The 12031-nt window shown below is 37.0% G+C and overlaps 1 protein-coding gene across 2 annotated transcripts in view; it reads right to left on the bottom strand.

The window, feature by feature from the left end:
• Positions 1–1998: 1998 nt before the first annotated feature.
• Positions 1999–12031, bottom strand: part of SLC38A4 (solute carrier family 38 member 4) — a 77360-nt gene continuing 67327 nt past the window's right edge. For both annotated transcript variants that reach the window (XM_054696275.1, XM_037514095.2), the window contains exons 14-16: positions 7528–7672; positions 6589–6686; positions 1999–4321 (exon numbers count right to left, since the gene is read on the bottom strand). In XM_054696275.1, the coding sequence (XP_054552250.1) occupies positions 4220–4321; positions 6589–6686; positions 7528–7672 (345 nt within the window). In that variant the 3' untranslated portion in view covers positions 1999–4219. The remainder of the gene's footprint in view (positions 4322–6588; positions 6687–7527; positions 7673–12031) is intronic.

Genomic DNA, 12031 nt, shown 5'->3' with positions numbered 1-12031 from the left:
TTTATTATTTAGGTTCCTCAACACTGTCTCTTGAATGATTGTACAAAATTATACTGGAAAAAGGATGATCAAAGGGTCCAGGATATAGAAGCAAGGTTGCTTCCGCAAGTGAAGAAAAATCCAGAATCATGAGAAAATGACAACTTGCAAATTTCTGCTGGTAGACATACTTTATACAGCTCTAGTCTGCTACCTTACCTGCTGGTTATGTTTTAAAAGTGAGATGAATGATGATTACATGTAGTGAAAAGGGGCTCTTGATGTCCTGGGCCTGTCTAGGTTGCGCTCAGTTTCTTAGCCAAAAGTAGAAAAAGTTATTTTTATTCTAAAATACATATAAAACAAGAAGTAGATTAACATAGATGAAATAAAGCTAACTACAAGACCCAAAAAAATAAAAATAAAAACCCAAAATGAAAAAAGACAGAAGGCTCAAACTCTATGGAAAACAGTATGGAGGATTCTCAAAATATTTAAAAGATCTTACACATGAGCCAGCAGTTCCACTTCTACGTATCTACCTGAAGATGGTACTAAACACCAATCAGAACAGGCATACTAAGTTCACTGTTGTAGTATTTACAGTAGCCACAACATGGAAAAAATCTAAGTGTCTAATGACAATGACTGGCAAATAAAGTATATAAACACAATGAAATACTATTTAGCTGTAAAAAGAAAAAATGAAATCTTGCCATTTGCATCAGCATGGATGGAACTGGATGGGTTATGCTTAGTGAAATTAATCAGAAGGAGAACGACAAATACTAGATAATATCACTCATTTAAGGAACATAAAGAAACAAAGCAAAGGAACAAACAAAACCAAACTGAAACCAAACCTTGGGTTCAGAACTGAAGTTACCAGAGGCTGGGGGGTGTTTTGGAGCAAAGAGTGGATGGGGCCCAATGGGCTGTGGTGGAGGGTTATTGGTACTTTGGTGCTAGTCAAGGTATGGCAACACATATGGAAGAGGAATGAATCTGCACCCATAAAGCATATACAGTATTATAAAACCAGTAGTACCTCAAAAAACAAACAAACAAAAAGAAATTAAAAGGAAGAAAGGCTCTTGCAAATTTGAAAGTCTACACATTAATTATAATACTACTCCAATTAATCTTGTCCTAGTAAGACATGTGTTGCAAAGCTTCAAGCTATTAAGATCTGTCCCAGAAAAATGTAAGACAGATAAATATAAATGGAATTAAGACAACTTTAGGAAAATGAGCAGGCATGTCACAGTACGAGAAAATATATTTGTTATTTGATAACAGACATGTATATAGAACATATAAAACACTCTAATAAATCCACAATAAAAAGACAAACAGCACAATTTTAAAAATTGGCAAAAGGTTTGAATTGGCACCTCACAAAAGGAGACATATGAATGGCCAGTAAATGCACAAAAAGTTCCCAACACAGCCATTGGGAAAAAGGAGAAGACAATCACAATGGGATACTTTTGGTTTGTTGGAAATGTCATGATACATTTTTCAACTGTTTTCAACATAGACAACCCAAGATTATTTCTCACCCACTCAAAAGGCTGCTTATAAACAGCAAAAAATAATGCCAAATGTTGGCAAGAATATGTAGCATCTTATATATAAAATGTGGATTATATATATATATATATATTCTACTGAAAATGAAAATGGTAGAACAAAATTTACCCTATCCTCACCCCTCCCCGGTGTTTCCCCTTCTTCCAAATCTTCTGTGTCTTTACTCTTCTCATGTTTCTTCTGTTCCCTCATTTCACATCCTAAATGAATTCCCCCTAACTAGATATAAAGAAATTCATTTATATGTGATGCCATAAAATAAAAATGATTCCAGGTTAGCTATTTACTTTTGTCAAAATAAGATGGCAGCTATTTTTTTTACAGCTATAGTTGTTAATGTCAAGATTAACAATGAAGATGGAACACAGACTGATAATAAGAAAGACAATATTTAGATTTAAAATCTTGTGTCACATATAAATAATTATAGCCTTCTTTAACACATCAGAGTCATTTGAAAAGTTCATTTATTATATACCAATATACACTTTCTGTAATAAAAAAGCTTCCCAATACATTGAGCCATCTTATAAATGAAATAAGAAAATAAAATTTTCATCTGTTTACAAATGGGGTTAAATTAACCAGCATAAGATACCATATGTACGTCTGCCCTGCAGTCTATGAGAACTCCAATCCTGAAAATGGCATGAGAAAAAAAGTGGTGCTTTTATTATTTGGCACACTAGCATTGCTTTAGAATATTGATATAATTACACATGTTGATATTTTCAAGTCAGTCATTCCAAAGGTAAGAGGCACTGAAAATATATACATATTTTACCATTTTCTGATTTTTTGATTATTATTTGATATTTACAGTTAAATACATTCAGGTGATACATTTTTCAACACTCAGAAAGTACCTTTGCCACTTTCTATCTTGATACACTCTTTAGATGAATGAAAATGAAAAAAATATCTTACAGATACTCTACGGCAATTTTTTTCCCAAAAATAGTAACTGAAAAGTTATGTAGTTTCTAGTAATGCTCAATTTCCAGAACAAAGTGTACCATTTTACAGCATGATGCCTCTATAAAATAATAACAAAACAAATATATATTAAGGCACAGAAAAACTATTGAAATATGATTTAATATTATCATACTGATACATTTGTATTTCATAGTTTTGCTAAAATATAAAATATACAACAAATGTTGTTGCTACTGATTTGAAAAAAAAAAGTAGCAAAGTCCAGAAATTCTAGACAGCAAGTACTAATTTTCAAAACCACTTCATATAAGTGGACAAGAAGGATAGTTTGTATTCTCTGTAGTGTTAGCACTTTTATTTTTATAGGAACCACTGAATATTGTATTAAATGGCACATGAAGGTCAGCCTACCCTTGAGCAAGTTCAAGTAAACTAAATCCTATAGTTTTTAATTTAAACATGCTAAATTAAAAGAATAACTGTAGTGTTGCTAATTATTTGCAAATAAGGGACTTATTTTCTTGTTGATGACTATATTACTGTAAACATTGGAGAAGAGCATTACTGAAGTATATATAACTTAGGGTTTAAATTTAAAATATCCTTACTAGACAGCTCCATACAGATGAATTTCTTAGCACAGCAACTTAATTCCCTGCCCCCTCCCCCAATAATATAAGTGTTTTGACTGTGAAGAGAGAAAACTACACATGTAAAAAATAAAAATCATGTACCATACTTTAAAATTCTGATGACTATAGAATAAGGATATATACATAAACATATAGTATATCACAGTTTCCTGCACTGAATGTTTATCAAATAAAAATGTATCAAACAATACTGGGTAGTGTATCTCCACATAAGCTGTGGTCTTCTAAAAATTCTGAATGAGAATGGAAGACGAGAGGGAGAGCATTGTTCCATGACAGAAGTCTGAGGAGAGCAATAAGAATAACATTAAAAAGCAAATGCTTCCAGAACAGGTGGTTTAGCTCTACGCATTCATTTTGTTATTGCTCTACAGTTTCAATAAAGCCCCTCTCTGTGGTTGGTAAGATATTTTAACATTTACAGAAACAAATCTTTTGAAGGAAGAAATCACTAATTCAACGTCACAAACAAGATGGGCAAAATATTCCTTTACTGGTAACAATAAAACTCTCTCGCCTGGTGTCTTATCACTCACGCACCTTTCAGGGACAGTTCACAGACCTGTCTTTGTCTGTATTAAATATACCCAGAGTATTTGGTGTAAGACTGGAGGAGGGCATTAAGAGGTGATTGCTTTGCCACCAGCACATTTTTGTTTGATGTCCTGAGAATACAGCTATTTGGTACTTTGGGGTGGGGGGAGGAAAGGAGAAGATGAACAGTTTTACCTGATGACCTTACATGCAGCTACCCTTATTCTGCTTGTACGACAGCAAAAATACATCATCAACTGCTCTCGTAAAACCTGGGTAGAAATGTGCACCACAGATTTTAAACATGAGAACAGCCATACTTGACAAAAGCAATTTTCTTTTCCGCAGATGCCTGGTGATGTAAACAGATTTTAAAAAGATGCTAGTAAGCATCTTTGGAATCTTCCTGTTATCTCCTATGAATAACATTCCAATCAATCACTCATTCCAATAATGCAAAAGTCTTTTGGAGCATAACTTGCAACCATTTCCAATAGAAAAAGAAAGTACTTTTCCTTGGGTTAGTGATGCTTGGTGTTAGGGGGATCGTAAATCCAGTCAATTATAATAAGCCCCATGCTTCCGATCATGAAGATGATCCCAACCACAAGGAAAATCAAAGCCTGTAATTCAGAAAAAACTTGTTAGGAAACACAGAAGCCACATTTACTTGCATGCTTTGCTTTTATACGTTGCTTACCTAATCTGCAACAATCTTATTTGCATATTGAATGTTATTATTCTTACAGTTGTGATGTCCAGGTCTAACAATCCAGTCAGTTAGAACCCTAGCTGGGAAGGGGGAATACACTAGAGAGATGTAATCCAAATGTTCAGGAATTGAGTAATGGTTAATTGACTGTACATCAAAATGATAAACTACCCTATTATCACTTAAAATCAAGTGATAGACTGATAGCAAAGATCTACAAACAACTAATATAACTCAACAAAAATAAAGCAAACAACCAAGTCAAAAAAATGGGCATAAGAACTAAAAAGACATTTCTCCAAAGAAGAAATGAAAACGGCCAATAAGCATATGAAAATATGTTCAATATCACTAGGTATCAGGGAAATGCAAATCAAAACCACAGTGAGATACCACCTCACTCCAGTAAAAATGGCCCACATTAAAAAAACTGGAAACAACAAATACTCAGAGGACATGGAAATAAAGGAACCCTCTTACATTCCTGGCGGGAATGTAAACTGATCCAGCCACCACAGAAAGCTATATGGAGGATCCTCAGAACACTAAAAATGGATCTACCATAAGACTCAGTGATTTCACTCATAAGAATCTTTCCAAAGGACACAAAAACACTAATTTGAAAGGAAACCTGCACTCCTGTGTTTATTGCAGTACTATTTACAATGGCCAAGATATGGAAATAATCTAAATGCCCAACATAAATGATTGAATCAAAAAGTTGTGGTCTATATACACAATGGAATATTACTCAGTAATCAAAAAGGAAACACTCAGGCCATTTGAAGCAACATAGATGAGCTGGAAGGGATGATGCTCAATGAAATAAGTCAGAAGGAAAAAGAAAAATACTGGATAGTCTCACTTACATGAGGAATATAGGGGAACCAAACACAAGGTCAAGAAAAACACTGACCATAAGACTGAGGCATACAGCAAAGGAGGAGAAGACAGGAGGGTCAAAACAGGGAGGGAGGAACACAAGGGAATATGGTGATGGTTCATAGGTGATGAGGTGGAGGGAGAACTATGGGTACTATAATGAAAAAAACATTTGATTAATTAATAAAAATAATTAATTAAAAATTAAATTAAATAAAATGTTAGATTTAATTACCATGGGGATACAGTTATCTTCAAGGTGACAAAGGGCATGCCATATATATGATAAAATTTTATAAAGCAAATTAAAGCAAAAATTTAATATATATTGCACATTACTTGAAGAAAATCAAAGCACATATATGTGTGCACGCGTGTGTATATATAAATGTATATACACACCCACAAAATAAATCTCAAAGTTTGAAACTAGAAAGGGTCTTACGTATTCCCAGACAGAGCAACTTTAATTCCATTTTGAGGAAGCAGCACTTAAGCCTTTTTTCACTAGATAACATGTTGGAAATAATTTTACTCATTTTCACATCTGATCAAACAGAAAATGGGTTACAAACAAGACAAGTAATTTGCCAAGGTCACAATGCTGTAAAAGTCCAAGCAAGGTAAACTACATAAAAAAGTTTGGGGGCAAAAGGATAGGAAGAATTTTGAGAGCAAATTGTCCTGAAGCCCCTCAATAATCCTAAGAGTGAATGGTTGTCAGGTAAAAATGCAGGGTCACTCAGCAGCTTTCTTGTCAAGCCTTAATATAAGGCTATATTAGCAATCACTGATAATATTTAATTATCAGAAAAACTAGTGTATGGTTCCGTGGAAACAAGACACAATATAGTTGAACAATGTATGTTTTATATCCAAAGAGAGTAACTGGAAAATGAAGGATTCTGTTCTGGTTCTCGCTCCACCCCAGGGGACAAGATACCATGGAGAGTAAATCACAAGTCCCACCTTTTCTTTCAGCCTTGCAAAACCAATATGACCAAAATGTTTATATTGCTTCACCACAGGGGCCCTAATTTGCTCCTGCATAATTAGTCACAGACAATGCATATACACCTGGAGGAAAACTATTAGGGTTTGGTAGGTGTGAAGGACTCAATGCAAGCTACTTGATATTTGAAGACAAGAAATTCTAAAATCATTTGAGTGTCCCAAACCTACCCCTACCCCTTTCTTTCCATCAGAGAGTTCCATCCACCTTTGACTTTTAGTTGTTGCTCATCAACTCATTTTTTTTTTTAACTATGTGGAAAAGCAATGGTAAGTTTTACTTACCCCGACCTTTTGGGGTGACCTAAGAGATTCTTTCTTGACAAGTTTAAGATAAAAAGCTGCTGGAAGAATGAAAATCAGCATAGTGGCAGAAGAAGCCCCTGAGAAGAGAAACATGGCACAGGCACAGTTAGACCTCAGAGAAACAGGCACAGAGAAACAGGCACAGTTAGACCTCACAGAGCAGGTCTAACTCAGCAAGGCAGAGACCTAGGCCTTGCACTTTAAAGAAGCCAAATACAAAGTTACCTTATTCTTAGCACTACCAGTATGGTAGCTACTTACTCACAGAAGATATTTATAAAGAACATTAAAAAGTGCCCAATATCATGCCTTCATATTAAGTTTACATAACATAAACATCAATTAATACAGAACATAAATTAAGAGGCTGAGCATTACAAATATACAGGAAATAATATACCTGCATACTCAGAAGGCTGAACTCATCACACACCTTTCCCATCCACTTCTCACTTTTTCAAGTTTTATATTGTGTTTAAAGTCTGAGTAACCTCTCAGACTTTAAGTCTTTCTACGTAATACCTGAGAAATTAAAATTATCAGCAGGCCCTACTGTTAAGGGAAATAATATGCTTTACAAAATCAACTTTCTTCTCCTACAAAGATACCTTTTAGTGCTCAGTCAATGCACTTAGACCAGAGAGAACATTCTATGGATAAAAATCTATGCTCTTCACTTTTTTTATATATATGCAGAATTAAGCTCTAAGGCCAAGTCCTGGATCCATTTCAAGGTAGAAGCCTTGATTTTTATAGGGCTCTATTTTCTCATTGGTCAGAAAGGCAGCTCGACTGGATGACAGGGGTCTGTGATCTTGAATCAGATTCCGGATCCTGGAGCCCCCTGCCTGATGGCCTGCCCACCCCTGAAGGAGGTATCAGTTTGAGTTGACCCAATGAAAGGAATCTGGAACTCACCTATAAATCCAAAGATGTATTTTATGGTTGGCACAAGGATGACCAAAACATTATTAACTGCGATGAGTATGGCTGCGATTAGAAAATGTCTTATCCAACTGAAGGGTCTTTTGGGGAATAACAGTGTGATCACGGACGTGCGAATCTGCAACAAGAATTCAAAGGGATGGCCACTATGTTTTTTATTTTATTTATTATTTCAAATATTCTCAGGGATCTAAAGCATTTAGCTTCTGTTTTTTCTTTTTCTCCCAGAAAAGATCTTAATCCTGAATTTTAAAAATATGCATTGTGGGGGCCTCCTGGTGGCCTAAGGGTTGAGTCTCAGTGATAACACCCATGAGGCCTGAGTTCGATCCCCAGCCAGGGAGATGACCCACATGGTGCAGCAGACCTCTCCTATCCCTGCTGCTCCCCTCAGCAGTGTAGTTCAATCAATCTGTTCGTTCTGCTCGCCACTCTGTCTCTGGTGAATCCTCTCACCCCCTCGCATGTCTGGCCTGTGCCCCAGTTCTTCTATACATAAATAAATAAATCTTAAAAATAAAGCACATTGTGGTAAAATTCACATAACGTGAAATTCACCATCTTAATCATGCATCGATGTAGCTCAGTGCCAGAATGAAAATTAAAATGAGTGAGTTATTCACTCAATAAATACTCTTTGGGTACAAAGGTACAAATGATTATCTAAGCAAGTAATCTGAAGAGAATGAAGTAAATACTGGGTCAATGAACATATTTTTAACATAAAAAAAGTACAGTTCAGGGGTACTAAGTGAATCCAGACTGCTCTCTTGGTACTCGTTTTTGGTGTTTGTGAGAGACAGTTATCCTTGATGATATATCTGGTGTTCAAATTGTCAGCTGTCAATTTTTTTTTCTTAAAAATAATCTCACAGAAAGAGAAGACAACTGATAAGATTAAAATCACCACTAAAAATCTTCATTCATTATTTTTATAGAAAATAATGTATGTGTAATTCAGAGACACCATGAAAGCCTGACTGTTTTGGGGAGACTGGATTATGTATTAAGGGCAGGCACTGAAATGATCTGGATATGATAATGAACAGAGTTTTTTTATGAACTGGGATTTTTCATAACTTTGTACTTTTTTAACATTTTGCCACTGATAATTTAAAAAATGTGATACTTCCTATTGTTTATTCCATTCTCTTTTTCCCTTTTCCCTTCCCTCACACGTAGGTAATAAATGCACAAAAACAGCAAGAAACAAAAGCTCATAAGCTTAACATTCCTCAGTTTCTGGCTTATCTCTTGCACACACCAGGCACTTAATAAATGCTGAATTAAATTCAACAGAACAAGACTTTTCCCTTCCTTCTGGATCCCTGACAAATTTCAGTCCTATTTCAGGGACTGAAATAAGTGGGTGAAGGGTCAAGAGAGGCTCCATTTGCAGCTGCTGCTCAAGTTACTCTGCTGTAACCTGATAAACCATCCTCCTAGGTAGAGGGAGGGGTGCGTTTTCTGTGTGAGCAGTTTAACAAAGCTGAAAATGCTCTTGTTGCTGGAATCTTTTAGAGGACACTTTTAAACTAGAGGAATTCGTCTATTGGCTTTTCAATAAGTGAACACTTCAGTTAAGCTGAGACTACATTTTTGAAAGGTTGGGATTGATTTTCCCTTAAAATTTCACTTCTGAAGTCTATGGGTGGTGTGGAGTTGGGAACTCCCTTAAAAGAGAGAAAGGCAAAATACATTGTGAGGCACATGTATGGTTGACAAAAACTTTGAGCTCAATTGCTTGCAGTTTCTAATGTGACATTCCTTTCATACCACTCCACCAAAAATTAAAGCCATCTGTTTGGTTTAAAAGGCAATTTCATAGAAAGTCTCTGGAAATGGTTGAAGAGCGACCTTGTGAAAGATTGTGAAAACTGGATTAGCGAAAATTATGAAACGCACTGAAAAGTAGACTAAGGAAAGCAAATGGTTTGATTTCATTTTCCGCAGCAGTTTACAAATTCTACATCATGACCTCTAAGGAGTGAATAGTCAGTATCATCAAACTTGTCTCATCAGTAGGCTTAAAATCAGACTTCTAGGCTACAACATAAGAACTTATATTGATGTATCCAAATGGGCTACATTTATAGAACAAACAAGTAGAAAATAGGTTAATTTCTGGCAAAGGTAACATCTGTATTCTTTTCAGTCCTTTATTAAAATAATGTTTGGTATTTAATTTGACGAGTTAGAAGGGCTACTGTATGTTCAGGGTCTCTCAAGGTAAATGTAATTAACTGAGGTCTCGTTCTACGGGTATAAAATGCAGAAAAATAACAGGGATGATGGCTGGGGTAAATGGTGAATACCTCCTGCTCATAGCAGAATCCACAGTGAGCTGCAGGCTCATGAGCTGCCAACTTGTACATGAAGAGAACATGAGGCAAACAGGAGATGGAGGAGGGGGGAAGGCGGAGGGCAGGAGGGGCTAGGCTGCTGGTGGGGGAAGTGAACAGAAGGAGACTTGTGGGCGACTCCATGTGTGATGCACCTGGGCATACCTGAGATCAAGAGGGCTAAGCCATCCTACTTACCTACGTCAGGAGAGAGGCAAGGATGGCTTGATACCACAAAGGGCAGCCTGTTGGTCTTCTTATCTATATGCCCTTTCCTCTCCTGACACAAACTGACAAGAACCTGGAAATGTGGGTGAGATACTGTGGGTGGCAGCCGTCACCACCTAAAGCCACAGCCTCTAACCCAGGATAAGTCACATGTTCTCTGTGGCTCTGGAGAAAACATCTATGATTTCCAGAGAGCACATTCTGAACAAGAACTTGTTGGGAAGCTTCTATTCTCTGATGTAGAAGCAGAGTGGAAGCTGAGACAAAGCATTAGCCCTGAACTCTAGAAAACAAAAACTGAAACCAAAATCTATTCTCCTGTTACTTAGAGAAGAAACATTTCCACTCTGTATAATTACCTAGGATGAGGTCTGGGAAACAGCTCCAGACATTACACTATACATGTCACAGCAGCCTCTGTCATATTTCTCTGCCTACATCTACATGTGCCTCAACAGGGGACCCTAGTGAGAATGGCTTTACTATCAGAAAATGAAGCAGAAGTATCTGAAGCATTTCAGGCAAGATTCTGGCAGGTAGAATTTCTGCCTGTATGTTCGGAATAGAACCATCAGGATTATTTGGTTCTGGTTTTTTTGGTGGAGATGTGTGAACTTTTTGCATGAAGATCAGCCCAAGCCAAGGAGGGAGAGTCCCATATTAGTTACCCCTACCCACATCACCCCATTCCCAGCAATAAGAGAGGGAAAAGAAATGTTGGACTTCTGGTGAAAAAGCCAGAGTCCTAATGCACTTCATTTATTCACTCATTCTTCAAACATTTCAGCCAGTTACAATGTGCCTTTTACTAAGGAGTATGTGTGCTGAATTAACTGAACTGGAGAAAAGACAGACACTAAATGGAAAAGCAGCATATCAACAAAAAACAAACAACAATCCCTTGTCATTGTTCTCTGAGTTCCAAAGAAACAGAGTCCATTCATCATTTGTTGAAAGAAGGAGAATATAAACAAAAGACCTACAGCTAATAGCTTTTAATCCAGGTTAGGTTGCATTTCCTTTATTATTTATATGTTGGAGTATCAAAGCAGGCAAATTTCTTACTGGTCTAACATTTCTTGATTCCAAGAAACCTGTCAGTAGAAGATGCTGGAACTCTGTGCTAGTCACACTGAAAATCTTGGCTCTAAATTGTGAAAAAAAAAATCTAACAAAAACACCACCACTGTCTTCTGTAGCTTTGGGGGACAGTGTCTGAATTCAGTCTGGGGCTGAGCTTGGGACCAGGAGGTTGGACTCACTTTATGACCATGGGGTCTTCTGTCATTATTCCAGAGCCTCACCTAAGCTGTAGCTCATGGCAAATCTCAGCAAGAGGACTAGCTTCTGCTTTTGCTAGAAAGGGCCATTTAACATCTCAAGAAAAGGCAGGATTAATTTGAAGAACATATTCCTTTGCAGACTTTTTTTTTTTAAGATTTAAAAAAAAATTTTATTTATGTATGCATATAAGAACTGGGGTACAGGCCAGAGGTATGCAGGGGTGAGAGGATTCCCCAGAGACAGAGTGGGGAACAGAACAGGGAGACTTGACTGAAATACACTGCTGAGGGGAGCAGCGGGCAGACAGGAGAGGTCTGCTGTGCCATGTGGGTCAGCTCCCTGGCAGGGGATGGAACTCAGGCTGCAGTGGCTGGTGATAGCTTGATAACACTGAGACTTAACCCCTATGCCATCAGGGAGGCCCATTGTGGCAGACATTCTTTTTTTTTTTTTTTAAGATTTATTTATTTATACAAGAACCGGGATACAATCAGAAGCGCGGGAGGGTGAGAGGATTCACCAGAGACAGAGCAGGGAACAGAACAGGCAGACTGATGAAATACATTGCTGGGCAAGGCAGGAGAGGTCTGCGGCGCCATGTAGGTTTCTCCCTGGCTGGCTGG

This window comes from Talpa occidentalis, unplaced genomic scaffold, assembly GCF_014898055.3.
Source record: "Talpa occidentalis isolate TD23 unplaced genomic scaffold, MPIMG_talOcc4v2.1 talOcc4.16, whole genome shotgun sequence".
Taxonomy (NCBI): domain Eukaryota; kingdom Metazoa; phylum Chordata; class Mammalia; order Eulipotyphla; family Talpidae; genus Talpa; species Talpa occidentalis.
This window is presented reverse-complemented; position numbering and strand designations above follow the sequence as displayed.